Below are 19,936 nucleotides of genomic sequence, written 5' to 3' on the forward strand. Positions count from 1 at the left end.
TGGGGATTCTGCCTGAGAGTGGCCACACTGGGCACCTGGTTTTCAGTGAATGTCAGAGTGACACATGACACCGTACCGGGGAAATGGCCAGCTCTGTTCATCGGGTATCCCTTATTAATAAACTCTGCCAGTATCAGCTTAGTGTAAAAGGGGAGGAGCGGATCCCCTGCTCCTCCACCCTGGTCTGCTACTCTGTGAGAAAAGGTCTGCCAAGTGTGCCAAGTTCATTTTCTCCTTCCTGCCCAAGCAATGACATTGTGGCCCTTCAGTACCAGAAAACACAAAAATGAAAGCCACCGTCACTGCCAGGGTCAGCCAGAAATGTCGAAGCAAGGCAGCCATGCTCTCTCGCAGCACAGGGCCTGCAGGAGGGGGAACCAGGCGTGCTGGGCCCTGCTCCAGTCTGAGAAGAGCATCGGAATCTGAAGCAGTTTCCACAATCCGGGGGGGCATCACACTCTACCTGGAGCAGCACTCGCTCTTACCTAGACCACATTTTCCACAGATGAGGATTTCGTTCAGGGGCCCTGATGTCTTTCCCAGGCAGATGTTACACTTTGGCTCTTCTCCGGGGACACCAGCTAAAAAAGAGCAAGAGAGCAGTGGGTTCAGAGATGCGTGATTCAGGCAACATCTTGGCAGGAAATACCCGGGAGGGGGTGGGGAAGAGGGTCTGCTGGCAAAATTCTATTTATACCCTCAAACACACACACACCACATTATATAGTTAAAGGAAAGAACCTGGGCAACTCCTAAGTTCTCTTCCTGGCTTGACCACGAGCTCACCAGTAGTTACACCTCTATGTGCAGACACATATGCAGGCTAGAACCTATCCCAGAACATTCTACGTGGGGAGCCCAACCCAGAATCCTCTTAGACACTTGCGCATCCTTCTGTTCAGCCACCACTTTGGGTCACAGAGGAGAACAGTTTCCCCCAAGAAGGATGATATTTGCTTTTCAACTAACATACGTTCCCAGGTCTGTCTGGGAGGGACATCTGTAACAAAGCGAGGGTTGCCGGCATCTGCAGAAACTCCAGCTAAGAACTGACCTACTGGATCAGAACCAGCAAATTTTGTCTTGGCCCCTACACACACCAGACTTGGCAAAATACTGAAGTGTGCTTCGAGCTTAGCCAGAAAACTGGGGTGAAAAAAAAAAAAAATCATTCCCATGACATGCCCTTGTGAAAAGACATCCAAGAGCACGTTAATTTATAGCTTTTTTTTTTGCCTGTAGCAAAATCAAGATTTCTGTACCAAGGCAGCCCATAAATAGGCTCTAGGGGCCGGACTCTCATCTCACTCGGCCCAGGGTAAATCCAAAGTACATCCATTGGGTCAATGGAATTGTACTGGTGTGAGAAGAGACGCAGGATCTAACAGAGTAGTTCTCAAACTTTTGTTTGTTAGTGACCCCTTTCACATAGCAAGCCTCTGAGTGCGACCCCCCTTATACATTAAAAACACTTTTTTATATATTTAACACCATTATAAGTACTGGATGCAAAGCGGGGTTTGGGGTGGAGGCTGACTGCTCGCGATCCCCCGCCCCCCTGTAATAACCTCATGACCCGCTGAGGGGTCCCGACCCCCAGTTTGAGAACCTCCCCTCTAGGAGCACTTACATATTCAGAGTGCAACTCCCAGTCACTCAAATAGAGTCAGGATTGCACCCTTTGTCTTTGGATCAGAAATAAAGTGAAAGGTTTAAAGACGTGCTGCTGCCTCAGGGAAGTTTCAAAGTCATCCTATTCAAGGCCATATTTCTCTTCCGCTGTTTCTTCTGGCTATGAACAGGTTCATGGGACTAGGATCTCTGTTGCATCCCTCATCCAAATGGATGGCCAAGTGCTTACCTTACAGAGTGAAAACAAACTAGAGGCTGGATTTCAGTGGAAGCTCATCCCAACCTTTACTCATATGCACGTTCACAGCCCACACCTCATGAGCACACGATCACCGGATGGCAGATTCCATCACTTGCACAGGGAGGTGAGGGACTGCTCCAGAGCAAACGACATGTGGCCATAGTCCCAGCAGGGCCTGGTATCCTCCTTCACTCCCTGCCCTAAACCTGAGGTATAAGTATGGCTAGAGGCACATCAAACACCTGCCCCATCCCCGTTTCCATGAAGATGAAGCTATTCCTGCATGTTTTGTTTAAAAAGAAAACTTTCAATGGCATTTTATGGGACGAGCAGCACGTTATAAATGCCACGTATTATCCCAGAAGTGGAATGTTACATGGACGCTGGTGCAAAATCCTATTATTTAAACGCCCCAAATGCTAAACTGGATTCTTTTCAGCATTGCTCCTGAAGACAGAGCTGCTATGACAGCATTGGTCTTCTGCACAGGGCAGGGGGAAGTATCGCCCTAGGTGGACAAAGGCACTAGCTGAGGCATCTGCTCTTTCTAGACTAAAACGATTCAGCTTGATCATCCACGTGACACAGCAGCGTCTGAGGCCAGTCTGATGGGATTGTGAGCATGGCTAGCCACTGAGCTCTGCATTGCCACACACAAGACCCAGGCTTGTTTCCTAGTTCCAGTCTCTTATTCCTTGGGCCACCAGTGGCTAAGGCTTCTGCAGGTACCAGACACACAACCTCCGAGAGCAGCAGGAGACATGTCTCACTAAAGAGCACACCCAGCCCTTGGGAAGACGTGTTGGTGGCCTCTGTTGGGACTCCTGACCCAGCCTTCCTCGACCATTAGGACGAGGAGTATCTCCCATGGGAAAAACCCAGGCACATCGGCAAAATTCACAGCTCCAAACAAATGGAGCTAAATGATCACACAGGCAGGATGTAAGCCAGAGATAAGAATCCTGCCACTGGCCATGACGCAAGCACCAGCCAAAGACAAACACAGCCCAGCGAACCACCATTAGTCTAGCCAGAACATCCAAACAGTTCTTGTTCCTCCTAACATTTTCCAGACCGCCAGTCAAATAAATGGCCCCAAGGGGTTAAAGGAATGTCCACTCAGACAAACCGCTCATTTTCTGGACAGACCTGCTGCTCTGGACAGCACTGAAAGCGTTAAAATGCCGGAGGTTTTTTGTTTTTGGTTTTTTTTTTACATACAACGATGCAAAGATATCCTACAGATCCCAGCCAGGTACATTTGGAGCCTTTATCCAGACCTGGCACATGACACATCAGAAATATCAGCCCGTGAACAGAATGACTTTAGTGGCATCTGCATTGACCCCCTTCCCCATGCAGCGCAGAGTGGGGGCAGAAATCCTACAGACAGGGCATAGGGGTACTGCAAGAAGGGGACCAGTGGCTAGGCGGTATGTTTCCATGGGGCATTCCCTCGCTGAGTCTGGGCAGGGGAGGCTGAGTCATGCTGCATCGTACGTATGTTATACCAAAACCTACCATCTAACTTGGCACCCGTGCTCGGTGACCCACAGTGCAAAGATCCCAGGAGCACTCCTGATAAATGGAGAGCCAGTGTAGGGCAGCAAAGGAGTCAGCTGAGAGCAATGGAAGCAGATGTCCCAGAGCTACCTTTGATTAAACAACGTCCAGGCCTCACGCAGCTAAAGCCACTCCAGCAAAACAAGAGAAAATGGGAAGTTTGGGGAGTCTTCAGGTCCATCCTTAGGAGCAGAAGGTGCTGAGCCCCTTTTGGGATTTGTCCCTGCCTATTTAAAAAACCCCAGGGCAGGAGAAGAGACCAGAGCTTCACTCACCATGCTGAATATCCTTCCAAAGGACCCAGTACTTGGAGTTATCTTCAAAGGTCACAAGACAGCTCTGTTTGGAGCCACTTACCTGTGCAAACAAGAGAGGTGTCAGGTGCAATTTTATCCCCCTCACTTTAAGCATTTTTGTAAACTCACAACATTCTGATAGCTCTGCACAGGAACTCACTGCAGCATGTGGATTTTAAAGGAACATCCAGTTGCATTTTGCTTTGGTGAGGGATGCTAGACTAAGAGCCCTGAAAACCAAAGCTGGCCGTGTTGCCACCTACCAGGCACACGGGCAGCACCAGTGCCCACCCCTGCCTTGGAGTACCATCGAGAGATAAGAGAGTCTTTGTTCCCACACTCATCCAGCCCTTAGCATCTCTGCTGAGGAGCCCACTAACGTGATGATCTGCTTACCATCTAGAAACCGGACGGAAGCCCATCACCTCATTTCACCATCAAATGAAATGATTTCTGGTCACCACTGATATGGGCTGGATGGAAACCAGCAGCCTGAGAATGAGTTCCCAAATTTGCCAAGCCACCCACCTGCAGAATTTGTCTTAAACCCAGTAGTCGGGCTGTTTACCATCGCAGCACAATCACTGGATGTGCCTCACTGACCCTGGACAGCTTTCACGAGCCTAGTCCTTCTGATAACACTTAGCCAGCATCTTTCACGGAGGGCTCTCAAATTACTTTACAAAAGTTGGGCATGTGTTAAAGTTTCACAGGTAAGTAAACTGAGGCACAGAGAGGTTAAGTGTCTTCCAGCATGACTCTGCCACCAACTTCCTGTGTAAAGACTAGAACTTGTGGGAAATAAAAAGTACAAATGTTGCCATAAAATTGCACATGAAATATGTTGCTGATTGTTTTTGTTTCAGGTGATTTGATAAAATGACAGCTTCCATCAAATAAATACAATGTTGAACTTCCAACTGTGTTTAGTAAGAAGGGAAGGAAGACCTGCTGCCCATGCCCAACGTATGTGAGAGAAGCTGTTCTCGGGGTCCTGGAGAGAAGGAGATAGGACTAGGGACTTGCGCACATGGAGTGGGAGTCTAACAAACCTCCAAACAGATTTGCAGGGGTCAGTCCCCTGTGAAGCAAACTGCAAGGCTTAGCCTGGGAAGCTCTTAGGAAATGAGCCCAGGAAGGTTTGCACAGGTCTAGTGTTAGCAGAGAAAAGGGCTTCTGTTTAGCCCTTTAAAATGAGACAGATGCATTCACCCAAACCGGGACCTGAATCCAGATTTCAAAACACCCAAAGTTTGGGGGTACTTGAAGGCAGGATTTGGGTCACTCCAATTACTGAGATATCGGGATCTGCTGGGAAGTTCAAATCAGGATCTGCTGGGAAGTTCAAATCAGGATCCAGGTTCAGATTCCAACCCCTCACCCCCAATAAAACTTGGAACATTTGGATCTAGGCTCTGATTCAAGCACATCTCTGGTATATAAGTAAGTAATAGAGAACCGTGTCAGATTGCATAGAGCTTTGAACGCCTACTTTACCCTCTTGATCTTTCCAAGGTAATAGAGTCCATCAGTCCACCTGCAAAGCACATACTGCCCCTCAGTCAGTTTGACCATCAGATCTTTGCAGCCACTCCCATTCGCAGAAGAGTTGACGGCTGCTTGTTGCAGGTGGCTGGCAGCTGCATAGACATCTCGGATGATTGGGTTGTGTGTGCCGTTCTCCATGAGCCTCAGCAGACACTGCCAATAAAACACACACTCAGTGACTTTGCCATCACAACATAAGGAAAAGCTAGTTCTGATCATGCAAACTCTCCAGTACTGGGAGCCATTGGTACCAGTCTCACCATCCTTAATCAGACAAAGCTCTCACCCACTTCAGTGGGAGTTTTGTCTCTATAATGAAGCTGATGTTACAGACCTTATGCATAGCACAGGATTATTGCTAGTGTAACCCACTCCGTGTGGCATTCTGTTCCCCTAGAGTAGTGGCAGGGCCACAAATAGAGGTTGATGAACCTGCTTCAGCCTTGGCTAATAGCCACTCTTTTAGCTCAAGCTGTAGAGGCGTATATGCTTTTAGAACCAGAGGTCCCAGTCTGTAGCTGAGAAAACATAAGTTATATTAGCCTTCAGTTAACAAAACCAAGGAAGAGGGGATACAGCTAAGATCATAATGAACAAAGAGAAGAGCTTCTCTGGTACCACTCATTTCAGAAGGCCCCGTCACGTCTGAAATACTTCGGCCAAAAGATGTACATTTGAAGGGTTGAAAGAATTTACTTTTTATTTCTGTGAATTTTAATTCAAACATTTCTCTTGTTGCGAGTTCAATCCTTGAGGGGGCCATTTAGGGATCTGGGGCAAAAATTGAGGATTGGTCCTGCTTTGAGTAGGGGGGTGGACTAGATTACCTCTGGAGGTCCCTTCCAACCCTGATATTCTATGATTCTGCCCTTTTTGATAAACCCCCAAACCCAGCAGCACCGGATCAAGGCACCAGCATGAAAATTCAACTGACTATAAACAGAAAGTGATACTGACCAGCCGAGTTTCACTCTCCTAGGGGAGTGAAGAGCAAAAAGTAAACAAATGGCATCAAGTAAATTTGATTTTTAAAATACTTCCAGTTTTAATAATCATTGATATCATTAGTAAACACAGGTAAGGCAACATCATTGAGTGACACAGGATTTTTATCTTGATACTGTCCCTTTAATTGCAACAGGAACTCCTGCCTTAGTTTATGCCCTGGAATTGATTTAATATATAAACAACTCAATGTGTTTTACCCTTGGGACTTCGCATGCAAACATGAATACAGGAGCACACCCTACAAACTACCAATAAGACTTACAGCTTCGATGAGTCAAATTTTAGTGGTTAGCGAGTCTCTCAACTAAAGTTAATGCAAGTCTGTCCAAATGTAGCCAAGCAAAGCAAACCCCACAAAGAGCATGGTCTCTGGGCAATCACATCAGCAAGCTGCTACAGGCCACTGAAAAATGCAAGTCACCCTCTGATTTGTTTTCATATTAAACCAGACTATGATATTAAGACCTGTTTCAGTTTCCCCTTAAGTCAATGGGAAGACACCCACTGACTTCAATGTGAATTTGGTTTGGCCTTCAGTTTAGTAAAACAAGTACTATATGGTTATTATTCAGAGACAGATGACAGGTACCAGAGTTACAGAGACAGAAAGGCTAAAGCAGGGGAGGTCAGGGCATTTGGAAACTCCCATCCATGAGTAGTGGGCAAACTTCATTTTGAAGTTTTCTCTTCCCAACTATCTTAACCTCTTGAATCCACAGAATTAGGCTGGAAATTCCTAGACAGCAGCCTCACTCGCTTCTGGTGTCTGCGCTCCGGGACAGAACCCGGAAGTGCAGAAAGCATGCAAAAAATAACATTTGAATGGAAAAAAAAAAATCGCCTTTCCCCATCCCCCATGCATAAACATCCAGTTTCAGGGCAAAGGTTCAAGTAATGTATCCGGATCGGTTCTCCCAGCTCTAGTCTCACTGGGCCCTCCTCACTGGACCATTTGTGAAGTAAAATGCTACCCAACAGAGAGAGTATGAGAATCCAGCCTTTAGCTATCATTACCAGCTAATAATCAAAGACAGCCTTCACACAGGAGAGGATCCCCCTGACATCAGTGGGAATTTTGCCAGAATAGGGACTGGAACCCCTAATTCAGTGTAATCTTCAGGATGATCTTTTCTCACCCAGGCCCCTGGGATTGCCTGATATGCCCACGCAATGCAAAACTTTCCTGCGGATTCACAGGTAAGTCTAAATCGGTATGACTTGTACTCCACTCCAAGTGGGCTAGAAGAGGAAGTGACAAACACCAGTTTAGACTCCCCCCTGGATTTGGCCCTATTCAAGGAAAGCTGGGCTACTCCTGGGAAATGACACACATTCCCAGCTTGTCAAATATTTGCTAGAGAGCAAGGCGCCTTTCCAGGCAAGTCCAAGGCAGCCAGTCCCAAACTGAAAACACCTCGCTTCCTTTCCAGAATAATGGTTGGAATCATATTCCTTTTCTTCGCATCTCAGAAGAGGATAAAGCGAAGACAGGAAGAGCAGCCGGCCCAAGAACACTCGGTCTCTCCTTCCGCTAAAGTTAAAAAGGGGTGTTTGCCTTTGGGCCCCCACCCCCGGGGGAGAAATAAAAGCAATGATTCACAGAATAGAATCCACAGAATATCGGGGTTGGAAGGGACCTCAGGAGGCCATCTCGTCCAACCCCTGCTCAAAGCAGGGCCCATCCCCAGTTGTGCCCCAGATCCCTCAAGGGCCCCCTCAAGGATTGAGCTCACAAGCCTGCGCTTGGCCGGCCAGTGCTCACACCACTGAGCTCTCCCTCCCGGGCCGCTCGCGCCAGGAAGCGACTATTTGAAGATGAAACATCGCTGCCAGGCCCGGGAACGTCAGCGACTCTCCCACATTCCAGAGGCATGAATCCCCTTTTCGGGAAGGACCCTGTGGCCTCTCGGAGGAAAAGCTCCCTGCGCTAATTACTCAGCCCCCCGCCAGCGCGCTCTTGCCGGCCGGAGCCAGGGGCCGGTGCCCAGCGGGGGACCAGACCCGCGCACCCGGGGTCCGCGCCCAAAGCCCAGGCGAGGGAGCAGCCCGGGCAACCCCTTTCCCTGGCGGCTCGGCGGTGCTTTGGGAAGGGGCGGATCGCCGGCGCCCCCGCCTCCCGCAAGGGCAGGTTCATTCCCGGCCCCCGGCCCCCGGCCCCGGCGGGAGGGGAAGAGCGTCTGGTGGGGGTGGGCGCCACGTGTCCCCCCCGCTGGGAGAGAAGGGGGCAGCCCCGTAAGCTGGGGGCGCGCCCAGCGACCCTCCCGATTTCCCTTTCTCCACCAGCCAGGACCGGCCCCCTCCGGCCCCGGCAGCAAAACTCTCCGCGGCGGGCCCTCACCGAGGAGCCGGTCGCCCACAGAGCTGTGATTGGCTGATTCAAAAACATTCAAAATTAAAACCATTATTTTTGGTGGGGGGGGGCGTTTGAGACGCACCCGGCCCCCGGCAAACGGGCCCCCAGACAGGGCAGGGGGCGGAGGCGGCGGCAACGAAGTCACTGACACGCGGGGCCAAAGCTCCCGTGGGATTCAGGCCCCGCCGCGGGGGCGGGTCGCGGCTCCCACGTTTGCATCCTCGGACGCGTCGGCAGGGCCGGGGCCGGTTTTCTCCGCTCCCTCGCTAACTTTCCGGCCGCGGCCGCCCGAGCCGCCAACGTGCCCGGACTAACAATCGCTTGGGGCGGGGGGGGGGGGGGGTTTGTCCTCATTGGGGGGGGGTTGTTGCTTTTTAACCCGTGCAACACCCCCCGCCAAGGAAGCAGGTTCAGCCCCCGGCGAGTGTGTCAGGATCTGCCGAAGACCCCCCCCCACACACCACCACCAACACCCACCTCCCCTCCCCCCCCAAAAAAATCTAGCTATAACCCTACAAAATCCACAAAGTCTGCGGGAGGGGGGGGGGGTTTCCTTCTCGCCTGGATCTCCAAGCGCAGACACCCCCTGCCCCAGCCAGCCCCGCACCCGCGGGCGCCTTGCAAACTTTGCGCCGGGTGCCCGCGCCCCGCGCCCCCCCCCCTTACCGCTCCGCCAGGTCCTTGGGGCGCTGCCCGCGGGCGGCTCAGTGCCTGGGGCGCGGGGTCCCCCCCATGCCGCCCCCGGGCGCGCCGGCTGCTCCCCGGCTAGCGGCGCTGCAGGCGGGTGAGGCGGGGCGCCATCTTTTTCACTTTTTCCCGCGAATTATTTACGTTTTGCTTATGTAATTAGCACGGGCCCCCCCTCCGCCTCCTCCGCCCGGCTCCATCCTGCAGGAAGCCAGGCAGCGCCCGGACAGCTCCCCGCCGGCTGCATTTAAAGGGAACGTGCGGCCGGCCTGGGCCCGGGGGCTGCGGGGCCACCCCACGCCGCGCGCAGACCGCACGCGCCCGGCCAGGCTGCGCCGCGTGTGTCCCCCCCCCCCCCGCCGCTGCCCCCACGGCCACGCGTGCGCGCACCCGCCGAGAGGGGCAGGCAGTCCGCCCGACCCTGCTGCCCCCGGCCCTTCCACACACAGCCACCCCCGGCCGTGCGGACAGAAACTCACGCTCAGGTACACCTGTCCACGTGTACCGGTAGCTACACCCAGAGCCACACGCCGAAACACACGTGCACACACAGCTATGCCCACGGCCAACACAGCGCGGAGATGTGTACACACACACACGCTCAGAGCAAGCAGCCTACCCAGCCATAGCCAGAGGGAAACACACACTCAGAGACACCTGCACCCATAGACCCAGAGCCGCACACAAACACCCGTGTGCGCACACACCTAGGCATGCTGCAAACGCAGAGCAGATATTTTACACCCAAGCCAAGCTACCCACCCAAATGCACCATCTCCTCCACTCAGACCTGTTTCCCCACCCGGGCACTAACCCTCCGGGTGTAGGAGGGAGTCATGGAAACTCTGGTACTTTTCTCTTTTGAGAGAATTTCTAGCCTTTAGCTTTTTTTCTTTCCACCTTCCCTCTATGTTAAAATTTAACCTGGCCAGTCCACTGAGGATTTGAGTTCCCATCTCCTTGCACCTCCTCTTCAATACACACACAGGCTTGGCCTGTGAGTGGCAAGGATGCAGATGATCTGAGAATCATAAAACTGGAAGGAACCTCCAGAGGTCATCTAGTCCAGTCTCCTGCACTGGTGGCAGGACTAATTATCTAGACCATCCCTGACAGGTGTTTGTCCGACCAGCTCTTAAAAATCTCCAGTGATGGAGATTCCACAACCTCCCTAGGCAATTTATTCCAGTGCTTAACCACCCTGACAGGAAGTTTTTCCTAATGTCCAACCTAAACCTCCCTTGCTGCAATTGAAGCCAATTGCTTCTTGTCCTATTCTCAGAGGTTAAGAAAAACAATTTCTCTTCCTCCTCCTTGTAACAACCTTTTACATACTTGAAAACTGTTATCATGTCATGTCCCCTCTCAGTCTTCTCTTTTCCAGACTAAACAAACCCAATTTTTTCAATCTTCCCTCATAGGCCATGTTTTCTAGATCTTTAATCATTTTTGTTGCTCTTCTCTGGACTCTCTCCAATTTGTCCACATCCTTCCTGAAATGTGGTACCCAGAACTGGACACAATACTCCAGTTGAGGCCTAATCAGCGCGGAGTAGAGTGGAAGAATCACTTCTTGTGTCTTGCTTACAACACTCCTGCTAATACATCCCAGAATGATGTTCACTTTTTTTGCAACAGCGTTACAGGGTTGACTCATATTTAGCTTGTGGTCCACTATGACCCCCAGACCCCTTTCCGCAGTACTCCTGCCTAGGCAGCAATTTCCCATTTTGTATGCGTGCAACTGATTGTTCCTTCCGAAGTGGAGTACTTTGCATTTGTCCTTATTGAATTTCATCCTATTTACTTCAGAACATTTCTCCAGTTTGTCCAGATCATTTTGAATTTTAATCCTATCCTCCAAAGCACTTGCAACCCCGCTCAGCTTCGTATCATCCGCAAACTTTATAAAGTGTACTCTGTATGCCATTATCTAAATCACTGATGAAGATATTGAACAGAACTAGACCCAGAACTCATCCCTGCGGGACTCCTCTTGTTATGTCCTTCCAGCATGCTGTGAACCACTGATACCTACTCTCTGGGAATGGTTTTCCAACCAGTTTTGCACCCACCTTATAGTAGCTCCATCTAGGTTGCATTTCCCTAGTTTGTTTATGAGAAGGTCACACAAAATAGTATCAAAAGCTTTACTAAAGTCAAGCTATACCACCTCTACGGCTTCCCCCCTATCCACAAGGCTTGTTACACTGTCACAGAAAGCTATCAGGTTGGTTTGACAGGGTTTGTTCTTGACAAATCCATCCTGACTGTTATTTATCACCTTATCTTCTAGCTCAGGAGTCGGCAACCTGTGGCAAGCGTGCCAAAGGCAGCAAGCAAGCTAGTTTTTAGTGGCACTCTGCTGCCAGCCTGGGGTTCCGGCCACCAGCCCCGCTCAGCTCGCTACTGGTCTGGGGTTCTGGCCACCAACCCCCTTGCCAGCTGGGGGTCTCGGCCACCGGCCCCGCTCAGCCCGCTGCCTGCCTGGATGAATGGAACCTTTCTCTCCCAAAAGAAGATAATCTATTTACAGACATTGGAAAACTCAGAAAGGAAAAGCAAGGGCAAGGATCACACTAAAAGGATAAGATCTGCATTTTAATTTAATTTTAAATGAAGCTTCTTAAACGTTTTAAAAACCTTATTTACTTTACATACAACAATAGTGTAGTTACATAATATAGACTTATATACCTTCTAAAAATGTTAAAATGTATTACTGGCATGTGAAACCTTAAATTACAATGAATAAATGAAGACTTGGCACACCACTTCTGAAAGGTTGCTGACCCCTGTTCTAGATGTTTGCAAATTGATTGCTTAATTATTTGCTCCATTATCTTTCTGGGTACAGAAGTTAAGCTGACTGGTCTGTAATTCCCTAGGTTGTTCTTATTTCCCTTTTTATAGACTGGCACTAGATTTGCCCTTTTCAGTCTTCTGGAATCTCTCCCATTTTCCCTGACTTCTCAAAGATGAGATAATGGCTAATGGCTCAACTATCTCTTCAGTCAGCTCCTTGAGTATTCTAGGATGCATTTCATCAGGCCCTGGTGACTTGAAGACATCTAATTTGTCCAAGTAATTTTTAATTTGTTCTTTCACTATTTTAGCCTCTTCTGATCCTACCTCATTTTCACTGGCATTCACTACGTTAGACATCCAATCACCACCAACCTTCTTGGTGAAAACCAAAACAAAGAAGTCATTAAGCACCTCTGCCATGTTCACATTTTCTTTTATTTTCCCCCATCCCTCATTGAGTAAGGGGCCTACCCTGTCCTTGGTCTTCCTCTTGCTTCTAGTGTATTTGTAGGATGTTTTCTTGTTACCCTTTATGTCTCCAGCTAGTTTGATCTCGTTTTGTGCCTTGGCCTTTAAAATTTCATCCCTACATACTTGTGTTATTTGTTCAGATTCATCCTTTAAAAAGAAAAGGAGTACTTGTGGCACCTTAGAGACTAACAAATTTATTTGAGCATAAGCTTTCATGAGCTACAGCTCACTCACGAAAGCTTATGCTCAATAAATTTGCTAGTCGCTAAGGTGCCACAAGTAAGCCTTTTCTTTTTGCGAATACAGACTAACATGGCTGCTAGTCATCCTTTGTAATTTGACCTAGTTTCCACTTTTTGTAGGACTCTTTTCTGATTTTTAGATTTCATTGAAGATCTCCTGGTTAAGCCAGGGTGGTCTCTTACCATACTGCTGATCTTTCCTACTCTTATTCCTAAGAGTGGGATAATGTCCTCTTGTGCCCTTAATAATGTCTCTTTGAAAAACAGCCAATTGTCTTCTATTGTTTTTCCCCTTAGGCAACATTAGGTAGAGGCTTGATGGAGGTGTGGGCAGACCCCTACCTCCCCTTAAGGTGAGCAAGTGAGCAGTTGGTTTTGACAGGAAGATTACAGTGCAGGGGGCTTTGGAGATGGTCCACAAGAACTTTCCTGGAGTTAAAGGCAGGTTAAACTGCTGTCTCTTTGGGAGATAGATACACTCAGCACAGGCAGTGCAGATCACCTGCCCATTTGATTAACACCCCCAACCCCCAATGGTTTCATTTCACATGCTGCTGATCTTGTTATCTAATGCCAGCCTTGAGCATAGGTTGCAGGGACATCTCAGGGCATTTCACCTAAGACTAAAACAGCCTCTTCTGCACAGCTCTGTTCCCAGGGTCCTAATGCAGCTGTCCACTTAGAGGACATTTCCCCAGCGGCTCGTGAATGGCATGCCGCTGTGATCTGGAGGTGACTGAAACTTGCCCAAACACTTTATGGCAGGAGGGGTCCGAGGATTCAGTGCAATATGCGGGCTGGGAATTCGCACCCAGGTTTACAAGACCTGAAGTATCTTTAAGCTACAGGGAAGATGGCATCAACTATAACCTAAGGCTAGAAGTGCATTGATCTCCCTGAGATGAGACTTCTTACAGTTCTGTTGATTTTAAAGTACATTAAATAAACAAAATAATGATTGGTTTAAGAAGTAAAGGTTCAGCAGGAGAGTGCATTGTTTCACCCGTCCCCTGCTGCAGCCCCCTGTGTGATGTTTCAATTTGTGTTTATCAGAATTCCTAAAAATAGATGGAACTTCCATATGAATATAAATACACAGCCCCGGACTGCTATGCATGCTAGTGTCGTCAATACCACGATGAAGTAATAAGGATTTGCTATTTAATGGAAATCGCTACAAAAAGCAAATATTTTCAGAAGCACCCAGACAGTGTTATAACACGGAGCTGAGGATATGAACTTTTTGTTACTGTTACAACATTTGCTCCATGATCAGTTAACGTGCAGGTATATTAAAAACTTATTTTAACTACTGTGTGTAATGCATGTGAGATACCTTCCAGTAGAAAGCTGATTCCTGACCTTACGGCTTGATCCAAAGCCCTCTGAAGTCAGTAAGTGACTTTATTGACTTCAGTCAATGGGCGTTAGATCAGAACACATTAAGTATGTTTTTCTCCAATATTATGTGTTCCTTATCACATTAGAGCAAACGTGCATTTAAAACAAATAGTTCCTCCAATTAAAATGACACAGGGGGAAAATGACATTTTCCCTCTCTATTTCTGTGATCTTAGAACTAATTTATAAAAAGTCAGTTTTTCTACAAAATATTGGACTGCAAACATTACTCAATGAAGCTGTTGCCCTTTTTTACAGGTAAGTATTGAATAGTGTGTATGCAGGAAAATAACAGAACAAGCTTTGTTTAAAGTTTCATAGAACTAAGGTACAAAGCTTTAAAAATATTTATGATTTCAGAAGTTATAGTAAGTAGACTCTACAACAAAGTACAGTAATATTACAGGCCATTAAACATCTTGGCCAAGAAAGATATCAAAGGAAGAGGGGGAAATTAAACCCAACCTTCTTAATGATTAATCACATTTTAAACATAAGGGATGTAAAAACACTAAAGTCAACAGTACAGGGGATCAAAAAGAGTAAGCATGTTATCCACAGAACTTAAACACTGCAATATAGAATTTTAAATCTAATTCAGAGACACTTTAAAGACCTCACAAACAACCTCTTTATTGCTCTTTTGAGAGACAAGAAATTCCTTGCAGTCATTCTAATCAAAAGATAAATATTTTTAGTGTCCTCAGATTTGTAGCATATAAAAGGGACAAAGAATAATCTAATACAATAAACTCTGTTCTAAGTGTTATTAATGTCCTTCTCTAGCCAAAGTGGCCTTGGAAAGATCAGGAAAAATATGGATCCCACAATCAATAGTGTATATAAAATAATCCCTTGCTTGTTGTATAATTCTTTCCCTGCCTAAAGCTGAGGCAAATAGTACAATTACAGAGAAAGGACCACTTGTTATAGGTAGTAAAGACATCTTAATTGAGTAGCGTGAGTACTATAGTGTCCAGAGAAGTCGGTAAAAATATATATAGGTTTTTACAAATACAGATGTTAATTCAGAAATGTCTTCCCCTCCAGATACTTCAGGTAAGTGCCACTGCCTGAACAATGATTGCTTTAAAGTAATTTTCAGAAATCCACATTCCTACATACCTAAAGGAAGTCTCTAAGCTCACTAGAACTGTACGTTTGTGTTTTAAGTTGTTCAGATTCCAATTCTCAGTGTGAATTAATTTTTCTCCCTGCTTCTTCTGTCCTGTTTTCTCTCCTGAAAAGTTCTGTCACAAAGTGCCTCCAGCTTAGAATCAAACACAGCTGATTCTCCCCTACAGTGCCCCTTGAGCAAAGTGAGTGCAGAGCAGGTCTCCTACTGCCAGAAGGACCCACCAGTGTATCTAGTTTGACCTCCTGTGTAACACAGGGCCCCAACCCCTAACAAGGGTAGGATACTACTGCTCTGATTCGTTAGTGCTTTGCACTGATGTAAATGACTGATCACACATGGCTAAACGTTAAATCCTCTGCCCAGGGCCCTGCCTGAGTAGCCAGGCCAGGCAACTGGGCAACTGCATGGAGGGAGGACTGCAGAAGATGGAAATTCTGCCCTCCTCTACTTCAGATTGCAAACTTGTTGAGGATCCACAGCATGGAGCTAATTCTAGAGTAGCCTCCATGCTCCCTTATGCACCTATGTCATAAAGGGTTGGACACTGGACAATCTGCAAAGCAGCTCACCCAGGCCTGGCCCCCTTTTATCTCCTATGTGCTGCCCTGCCAGGGGTACCCTGGGAGCTTAACTCAGCATGACACAGAGGGATGGCATTGCCCCATGTGCCTGCTCCCAGAATCATGCCCCACCTTTATGCCATGGTGGCAAGGCCAGGATTAACCCCTAAATGCTGCACAGCCTGTTCTCTAGGCTTGTCCCTCAAAATGTTCAGCGGATGATTTTGTCAGTGAAACAGTAGCATAGTCAAGGGTAAATGCGGGTAAATGGAGTTTACCCACTTCTTATTTGGGGAATATGGGGTTTACCTACTTCTCATTAAGGAATAAAGCATTTACTCACACCAGCTCTCCTGTGATAAGCAAATCATGGCTCTGTGACCGTGCAGCTTATGCTCAGCAATGGATCAGTTGCAGAAACCGTGGCCTGTAAAGCTCTGCAATGAGTCATCAAGTGCTCCTGCACATGTGGATTGACTGAATACATGCACCAGCCATTAAAAAGCAGACATCATTCATTTTTTAACAATTCTACGTAATTTACTTATATTCTGTAGAAAGTATCACCAAATCAAACATTTTTTATTTGTTGGGAATAAACAAAATATCTCCTTGACAAGTTCAGATCTGATTCCTGAAGTTCCCATACCTATTGTAGCATGTCTTCACACATTGTTGTTGTTATACGTACAAACTAACTGATCTTGTAATGATGCAGCACATCCTGAGTGCCCACCATGCCTGGAACATCAAAATGTTTAATTTAGACGCTTTTTTTTTTTTTTTACCACTACACTACTACAGTGAAACATTTGAAGAATGACAGAGGCTCATTTCCCCTGAATTGAATGCTCCTCCTTTGGGTTCACAGGGAACCTGAAACATTAGTAAAACAGTCAAATGATTGAAATTCACAGTGAGTCATGATATATTAGCAGTGAGTCACAGCTGTGTTAAAAATAATACTCGCACCATATTCCTCCTCTTGAAGGAAACTTAACTGTTAATTTTACCACATTTTGTGGTTCTTATTTTGATCAAATGCAGGAAAAACGTGGCCTACTGAAAGCAATTTTGGATCAGAAATTTTACCCCAAGGCTCATTTCTACATGAGCTTTGTCAAGCAATAAACAGTGTAGTTATAATACACTCCACCCTAGTTAATATACAAAGCCCCGTGTTTACAACAGCACAGTCTGTTGCCATGGATATAAGTATAATGTCACATATTCAACACTATAGACCAAATTCACCACTGGTGTAAGTGGGTGTAACTCTGTCAAAACCAATATAACGGCATTCAGTAACTCCAGCAGTGAATGACTGCAGAGTCCAGGAGATGAGGTGTTGGCTTGTACTTATGAAGATCCTTTTATGAAACACATCTCTTTCTTAAGTAGGAAAAGGGGGCCTGGGGAAACAATGTAACCCACTAGAATGGTGAACACACTGTATGATGCGTAGGGAAGTTTCCCTGGAAAGAAAGCCCCTCTGTCAAGGGAAAAGGACTTTGAGATACATTTTCTATATGGTACCGTGGCCCCTAGCACAGATTCAGCTAAGCTATTATATTTGCTCCCTTTTTCTGCAGAGCTGCTTTGACCATGTCCCTGGTCAGACATTCTCGTTTCACTTGAAATAATTTAGTGAAGAGCTCATAGCAATTATTGAGCAAAACACATCAACAAAGTGCATTCTTCTCTAGCAATAAGCAATAGCTTTTCCTGCTACTCTTTTTATTGATCTGCAGTAGGGGTGCCAAACTGCTAGTTTCTTTGATGTCTGATGGAAAATAACAAGGGACGAAATTCCACCTCCTGTTACACCGAGTTCCGTCTGTGACCAAGGGCAGGCTTTGTTGCCTTGGGTGAAATCCTCCTATCAGTTACACAGGCCCAACCCTAATGAAGTCAGTTGACCTGATTCTCCTCTCCCTTAAACCAGTTTCACACCACTGTAATTCCATTGATTCGAATGGAGTTACTCCTGATTTACAACAGTGTGAGAAGAGAACCAGTAGAGTTTTTATAATTTATTTACATACGAAACCTTTTTCCCCTTTAAACTGAGAAGCGAATTTGGTCCACTGAGCCTGATTCTGATCTCACCTGACTTACTCCAAGGAGAGGAAAATTTGGCCCAATGAATTTTCTGTTTGAAATGGCCCTTGTTGAGCTGAAGTTGAATTGAAAGGGTTTGATTCTCCTTTCTACTACGTCAGTGTAAATCAGGAGTAACTCCAATGAAATCAATGGAATTGCACGGGAGACTCAGGCCCAGAGAATGGGCTAAATCCTCAACTGGTGTAGATCACCAGAACTCCATTGGAATCAACAGAGGTAGGCCAGTTTACACTAGCTAATCACCTTGCCCCATACATGTTTATGAAGCCAAATCAATATTTCATTTGAAACAAGTCCATTCGAAGGGCTAGGGATGCTTCTATGCTGTGCTACCTGGGTTAAAAAAACATTGCCTAAGAATCTTTTGTAAATAAATAATTTTTAAAATAACTGGCTGGCAGCTCAGCTCAGCGACACCAAAGAGATTTGCAAACTTCCAATGACAAATGGCTCCATGATAAAACCAAGTTTTGTGGCTGTAAATTACTGACTTGCTAGTATTGAATTTCCATGTAAAATGGTGTTTGCAAATTGTTTTGAATTAAGGGAGGGTGCACTGGAACATTTAATACAAATTAAACAACTTGCATCGGCAGACCACCGATCAGCAAAAGAGTCTGGGCTGGCAGGCTTTGTGCACCTAGAATTGCCAATGATTTCAGTGGGAGGTGTTTTGCATGAGTACAGCCTGCAGCCCAAGAGGCGTTGGCTCAAAAGTGCCTCCAAATGTAAGGTTTATTTGGAGGATGCATTTCAAAATCTCCTAGAAATCAGCAAATCTCGTTTTCCTTTTTGTTTTTCTTTCTGGGTAAATGGGAGTGGGAGGAGGGTTTATGCACTGGCTTGTAGCCTTGGCAACCAAAGCGTTCAGAATATTATACTAGTGAATGAAACCCAGCTACTAAATTGATTATAAACCAAAGCCTGATTCTGAGCTATAATCTGTGTAAGTCACTTCCACAGACTTCCATGGTGCAAGATCAGTACACTGCAGAATAAAACAGAACCCTGTAGGGTTAGCTCTATGTCAGACCATTTGTTCCCATGAAGGCTGGGTACAGAAAGACTGCAAGCCCATATTCTAACCTTTCACATACACCTTTCATTAATTCACACCAATTTGAAAATGCCATTTTTCTTTGGCAATTCAAGATTAACAAGTTAGTAACACACTCATTGCACATTAGTAAAACTGGTTACAGCTAATGTCTTTTGCTCACCCAGATATACAGATAAATGAAACATGGAGCAAAGAAACCCAGTCCTGTAAAATGGAGCTCTATTCAGTTTTCCTAGGCACTTTGGTTCAGATCAAATAACTTATTTTGACAGTCATTTCCCCAACAAAACTGATTTGTTGGATTATTTAACACCAGGTCTTGCTTTGATTTTCTTTGTAAATCTAATTGGTTTCCTTATCGAGAAACTTATGAGAACTAGATGAAAATCAGGAATCTGTTCCTGGAAAACACGGGTTGGAAACACAACCTCCTGCTTGGAATGCACCACTACTCAATGCATTCCATGTGGCCAGGGTAATGCAGCAGACATTGCTTCATGTACTACAGGATCGGGTGAACTGTTTCTTGTTTGAATCCTTTCAGAGCAGAGTAAAAGTGTTATCAGGAAGGGCATACTACAGCAAAGGTAAGGTTATAATTAGATCCAGTGTAGTTAAATCTGACATTCAGCTGTTTTTTGCTAGCTGTGCCTTTTTAAGGAAGACCATTTAGGCAACAGATTTCATGTCTTTTTATTGTTTATTTAATATGAATTTAATCCAGAACCCTTTTTTTAAGACTTAACTTTCCTTGTGTGCAGTTATTCAATTGCAAAAGACATGAAGCGCTTGTAAGTGCCCTTC

General features: G+C 46.4%; 1 protein-coding gene across 7 annotated transcripts in view; it reads right to left on the reverse strand.

The window, feature by feature from the left end:
- Nucleotides 1-9,827, reverse strand: part of PHF19 (PHD finger protein 19) — a 31,144-nt gene extending 21,317 nt beyond the window's left edge. The window contains exons 1-4 of one of the 7 annotated variants that reach the window (XM_084649754.1): nucleotides 9,808-9,827; nucleotides 5,230-5,433; nucleotides 3,712-3,793; nucleotides 486-581 (exon numbers count right to left, since the gene is read on the reverse strand). In XM_084649754.1, coding sequence (XP_084505880.1) covers nucleotides 486-581; nucleotides 3,712-3,793; nucleotides 5,230-5,418 — 367 coding nt within the window. In that variant the 5' untranslated portion in view covers nucleotides 5,419-5,433; nucleotides 9,808-9,827. The other 6 variants (XM_084649751.1, XM_084649750.1, XM_084649753.1 and 3 more) reach the window with 6 other exon arrangements.
- Between the last annotated feature and the right edge of the window lie 10,109 nt (nucleotides 9,828-19,936).

Source organism: Lepidochelys olivacea (genome assembly GCF_965140295.1).
Source record: "Lepidochelys olivacea isolate rLepOli2 genome assembly, chromosome: 16".
Lineage (NCBI taxonomy): Eukaryota > Metazoa > Chordata > Testudines > Cheloniidae > Lepidochelys > Lepidochelys olivacea.